This window comes from Crocodylus siamensis, chromosome 1, assembly GCF_052110815.1.
Source record: "Crocodylus siamensis isolate JL-2025a chromosome 1, ASM5211081v1, whole genome shotgun sequence".
NCBI classification, from domain to species: Eukaryota; Metazoa; Chordata; order Crocodylia; family Crocodylidae; genus Crocodylus; species Crocodylus siamensis.
Window position 1 is genome coordinate 104,383,826 of NC_143395.1, and position 5,798 is coordinate 104,389,623.

General features: G+C 54.0%; 1 protein-coding gene across 1 annotated transcript; it reads right to left on the bottom strand.

Annotated features, from left to right (window-relative positions):
• Positions 1-1,138: 1,138 nt before the first annotated feature.
• Positions 1,139-4,933, bottom strand: LOC149873149 (uncharacterized). Its single transcript, XM_090031459.1, has 3 exons — positions 4,535-4,933; positions 3,925-4,411; positions 1,139-1,994 (listed from the first exon to the last, which is right to left on the bottom strand). Exons 1-3 carry the CDS (start codon positions 4,931-4,933, stop codon positions 1,927-1,929), a joined length of 954 nt encoding a protein of 317 aa, XP_089887585.1. The 3' UTR covers positions 1,139-1,926.
• Between the last annotated feature and the right edge of the window lie 865 nt (positions 4,934-5,798).

The window sequence follows — 5,798 nt, forward strand, 5'->3', positions numbered from 1 at the left end:
CAAAGATTTTTAACAATACAAAGCCTACACCACTTGCCCAACCTATCCAGTGCAGGTCATGGTTACTGGTTTGGCATTAAACCACTGCAGATTCTCATTTATGAATCATAGCTTAGAGCCAATGATAACTTTGGCTAAGAAGAGATACTAATAAGGAGTTTTCAGAAGAAATCATGTGAAAGATGGCAGTTCTGGTTGAGCACTCCTTTGTATCCTTGTGCGTATTAAAACTCCAGATTCAGGGTGTAATTTAAGGGATGCAGATTGTGGCAGGTCACTGTGTGTGCCTGCCACTTTAAGGGCCTAGAGCTGTCAGGTGCCAGGTACCTTTTGAGGGCAGCCATTTTAGATTCAGGGCTGCCCATATAAACAAAGCAGTTCTGCTGCTGGAGGCGAGGCAATAACATTGCCTAGCTGGAGTGCTGCTGATATCATCTGGAGGTAAGGGAGGAGCTGTAGGGGTTGGATAGGAGGCTCCTGCTCCTGGGTATAACCTAAAACTGCACCCTGCTGGGAATGGGTGGCCTGGTGGGGCTCCCAGTGTTGCAGGAGCCCCCAGGAAATGCCAGGCCAGTTATCAACCCAGTGAAAGGTGGGTTGGGACATCTTAACCCCTTAACCTTTGGGTTGGTCAGGACATTGGTGGGAGAGGGGGCCAGGTACGGCAATGGCCACCTGATCCACCTGAGGAGGGAAGCCCTGATACTCCAGCTGACTTCCTGTCCTTTGGGCAGGGGGCTGGACTCGATGATCTCCCGAGGTCCCTTCCAGCCCTAATGTCTATGAAATTCATAGATTCATAGATTCATAGATGCTAGGGTCGGAAGGGACCTCAATAGATCATCGAGTCCGACCCCCTGCATAAGCAGGAAAGAGTGCTGGGCCTACATTACCCCAGCTAGATACACATCCAACCTTCTCTTGAATACCCCCAGGGTAGGGGAGAGCACCACCTCCCTTGGGAGCCCGTTCCAGAGCTTGGCCACTCGAACTGTGAAGAAGTTCCTCCTAATATCTAATCTAAATCTGCTCTCCTCCAGCTTGTGGCCATTATTTCTTGTAACCCCCGGGGGCGCCTTGGTGAATAAATACTCACCAATTCCCTTCTGTGCCCCCCTGACGAACTTATAGGCAGCCACCAGGTCGCCTCTCAACCTTCTCTTGCGGAGGCTGAAAAGGTCCAGTTTCTCTAATCTCTCCTCATAGGGCTTGGCCTGCAGGCCCTTAACCATACGAGTGGCCCTTCTCTGGACCCTCTCCAGGTTATCCGCATCTTTCTTGAAGTGCGGCGCCCAGAATTGCACGCAGTACTCCAGCTGCGGTCTGACCAGCGCCCGATAGAGGGGAAGTATCACCTCCTTGGACTTATTTGTCATGCATCTGCTGATGCACGATAAAGTGCCATTGGCTTTTCTGATGGTTTTGTCACACTGCCGACTCATGTTCATCTTGGAGTCTACTAGGACTCCAAGATCCCTTTCCACTTCCGTGCCACCCAGCAGGTCATTTCCTAGGCTGTAGGTGTGCTGGACATTTTTCCTCCCTAGATGCAGCACTTTGCATTTCTCCTTGTTGAACTGCATTCTGTTGTTTTCTGCCCACTTGTCTAACCTGTCCAGGTCTGCTTGCAGCTGTTCCCTGCCCTCCGGCGTGTCCACTTCGCCCCATAGCTTAGTGTCATCTGCAAACTTGGACAGAGTACATTTCACCCCCTCGTCCAAGTCGCCGATGAAGACATTAAAGAGTATCGGTCCAAGCACCGAGCCCTGCGGGACCCCACTGCCCACACTCTTCCAGGTCGAAACCGACCCATCCACCACAACTCTCTGGGTGCGACCCTCCAGCCAATTCTCCACCCACCGGACTGTGCAGTCATCCAAGTCACAGCCCCTTAACTTGTTCACCAGTATGGGGTGGGATACCGTGTCAAAGGCCTTCCTGAAGTCCAAGTATACGACATCCACCCCTCCTCCTGCGTCGAGGCGTTTTGTGACCTGGTCATAAAAAGAGACTAGATTGGTCAGGCACGATCTACCTGCCACGAACCCGTGCTGGTTTCCCCTCAGCATAATTTGTCCTGCCGGGCTCTCACAAATGTGAGCCTTGATGATTTTCTCAAAGATTTTGCCAAGGATGGAGGTGAGACTGACTGGCCTATAGTTACCCGGGTCCTCCTTCCTCCCCTTCTTGAAAATGGGAACCACATTGGCCCTTTTCCAGTCCTCCGGGACTTGACCCGTGCGCCACGAGCGTTCAAATATTCCCGCCAGTGGCTCTGCAATGATGTCGGCCAGTGCCTTCAGTACCCTCGGATGGAGCTCATCCGGGCCTGCCGACTTAAAGGCATCCAGTTCCTCCAAGTGACCCTGCACCACCTCAGGGTCCACGCATGGAAGTCTGGTGCCTTGCTGCTGCCTCCCTACACTCCCAGTGAGAGACTTGTCATGCCTTTCACTTAGGAACACTGAGGCGAAGAACTCGTTGAGGAGTTCAGCCTTGTCCCCTCTGTCCGTCACCAATTGTTTCTGCCCATTTAGCAGGGGTCCTATTCCTCCCTGGGCCTTCCTTTTACTCCCTATATATCTAAAAAACAATTTCTTATTGTCTTTTACTTGGGTTGCCATCCTCAGCTCCATGGTAGCTTTGGCCTGTCTAACTGCCTCCCTATAAGCACGAGCAGAAGAGGTATATTCCTCTTTGGTGATCTCTCCCTGTTTCCACTTTTTATGTGCTCCCCTTTTGGCCCTTAGTCTGCCCAGGATTTCTCTGGTCAGCCAGGGAAGCCTCCTGGCCCCTTTCCCTCTTTTACCTCGCACGGGGATCGTCTCGCTTTGTGCGAGAAGGATAGCTTCCTTAAGGCACAGCCACCCTTCTTGGGCTCCCATCGTTTCAAAACTACTACTCTGCAGTGCATCCTTCACTAATCGCCTGAGTTTGCTGAAATCAGCTTTCCTAAAGTCCAGCACGTTCACCCTACTGGTTAACTTACCCACTCGACGCCTTATGTTGAATTGTACTTTTAGGTGATCACTGTCCCCCAGATGGCTACCAATCTGTAGGTCCCCTACTATGTCATCCCCCGTTGCCAATACCAGATCCAGTAAGGCATTCCCCCTAGTGGGACCATGTACCTCCTGCGTCAGGTGGAGGTCCTGTACACAGGTTAGAAACCTGCGTGAGCGGTGGGACTTTGCTGTCTGTGTCTCCCAGCAGATGTCCGGGTAGTTTAGGTCCCCCATGACCACCGCCTCTTTAGCTTTTATGGTCTCTGAGAGTTGCCTCAGGAGCCCCAAATCTATTTCTTCCCCTTGATGTGGGGGTCTGTAGCAGACCCCTACCACCAAATCCTTTTCTCCTTGCCCCCCATGTAGCCTAACCCACAGTCCTTCTACTTCCTCATCCTTTGATTCTGTCTTGATGAGGGTTGATGTATATTGCTCCTTAACATAGAGCGCAACCCCTCCCCGCCTTTTCCCCACTCTGTCCTTTCTGTACAATCTATAGCCCTCAATATGTACCGCCCAGTCGTGGGATGGATCCCACCAGGTTTCCGTCAGCCCCACTAAGTCGTAGTCGTTTAGTGCAACCAGGAGCGCTAGTTCATCCTGCTTGTTCCCCATGCTCCTAGCATTAGTATATAGGCACTTGAGCCCTGTGACTCGTGCTTTTGCTACCCCCTCGCTCCAAGTCCTAAAGGGCTTTTTGTCTCTAACCTTCCCGTTCCTTACCTGTGCCGTATTGCTGTCCACCCCCTGCCTTTCACGTTCCCAAAGCTCTCTTTCTTCAGGCTGGGCTGTCCTTGTGGGTGCCACCTGGTTTGGTGGTCCACAGCCTCCCCCACCCTCATCTTCCCCTCCCCCCGACGAGCCTAGTTTAAAGCCCGCCGGAGGAGATCCGCCAACCTGGAAGAAAACACACGCTTACCTTTGGGGGACAGGTGAAGCCCATCCCAGCTGAGCATGTCCCTCGTTGTAATGTGTGGGTCATTGTCCAGGAAGCTGAAGCCTGCCTTGAGACACCACTGCCGAAGCTGCCAGTTGGTCTCTCGGATGCAGTTCTCATGCCGTCTTCCACGTCCGTTCACTGGTAGGATGGAAGAGAATACCACCTGTGCACCAAATTCCCTCAGCACGCTGCCGAGAGCCTGGTAGTCCGCCATCAGGTGATCGGGGGTTCTCCTGGCCGCATCATTAGTACCCACATGGACAAGGACCATGGGGTAGTAATCGGTGGGCTTGATCCTGGCCTGGATTACCTCCGTCACATCCTGAATCTTAGCTCCAGGCAGGCAGTAGACCTCTCGTGCTGAAGGGTCCTGGCGACAAATGGGCCCTTCCATACCTCTCAGGATGGAATCGCCTATGACGAGCACACGTCTCCTCCTCTTCTGGGTCCTCTCGGATCTCTTGATCTGTTTGGAATGTGAAGAATGTGGCATTTCTTCCTGCCCAAGGGTTTCCTCCTCCCTTTCCATCTCCTGCAGAGTCGCCAAGGCCTCGTACCTGTTCTCCAGTCAGACTGGAGAAGCTTGTACCTGCTCGCTGCGAGCCGCTCCGGTCCTGGCTGTGACCGTCTGCCACTCTGCCGTGGAGGTCCTTCCCTGGGCTGCTTCTTCCTTGGGTGCCTGGTCCTGCAGGGAAAGGAAATAACTGTCAATTTCCTCCTCCGCCTCCCTGATCCCCCTCAGCCTGCTAACCTCCTCCCGGAGCTCCCTCACCTGTGCCTCCAGAGCCCTAAGCCGGGCACCTGCCGGACAGGTGTGGGGGCTCCCAATCTCTGCCCCCCCCGGCCCTGCTGGGGATCCCCCGCAGGCCGGGAGGTAGGGGGACATCAGCTTCCCCATGGGCTCGGTCTGGGTGGAGGCCTCAGACCAGCCCCGGTTAGCCTTGTCCCCCTGGGCAGAGGCCCTAGCAGCACTCCTCGTAGACACCATTCTAAGGAATCTATGAAATCTATGAAAAACCCCAAGTAGAAGAGGGTGATGTGTAAGATCACAGGGTAGCACCATGACCTGCTGCCCCATGGGGGGAGTGAGAGTCCCCTGTGAAACCCTGGAGCACCAGGCATGGTATGAGGTACCCAGCTTCCCACATCTGGGAAGGTAAACTCAGAGAGAGTGTGCGGCTAGTGAGGCTGGAGGTAGAGTGCCCCCTCAACCAGCCATGCTGGGGCCAGGACCGAGAAGGTCAAAAGGGCTAGGCACCTGCCACGAGGGGCACCCAGAGTCATGGGCCTGGGACCCCGCTTGGCCTTGGAGGTGGGGCCAGGGCCTGTGTATGGCCGAAGGTCCCAAGTGGGGACCACGCTTGAGAGGGGAGCCAGTTACGAGGAGCTCGGTAGCCTGGATGAAGGTAGTGTAGGCCACTGGAGTGGAGGGATCTAAGGAGGGTCCTGTCAGGAGGGTTCTGGAGCTTAGTGTGGGGCTGGTGTGCTTGTGAACATCGAGATGCCATCTGCAAGGCTTGTGCTGCGGTGTAGGGGAGGAAAGGAGCTGCAGATAGCACCCCTGGGCATCGGGGCAGGAAATGGGCAGCCTCCCACTTAATTAATATCTATTAACTAATTAAGATCAATGCATGGTGGGAGAGAACTCAGGCGGCTACCCAGGAACAGGTGGGCAGGCTGCAGGGAAAGTGGGCCCCCTTGTTACACAGATGAAACCAGGCCATTGTTGACCAATCACCCTACCCTCACCCCATCCCAGCAAAAGTCAAACTGCTGAGTTTCACACGGCTCTAGCTAAATGATTCCAGTGCGCAAAGGGGGAAAGTAAAACCAGTAACTGAAAAGGCAAAGAG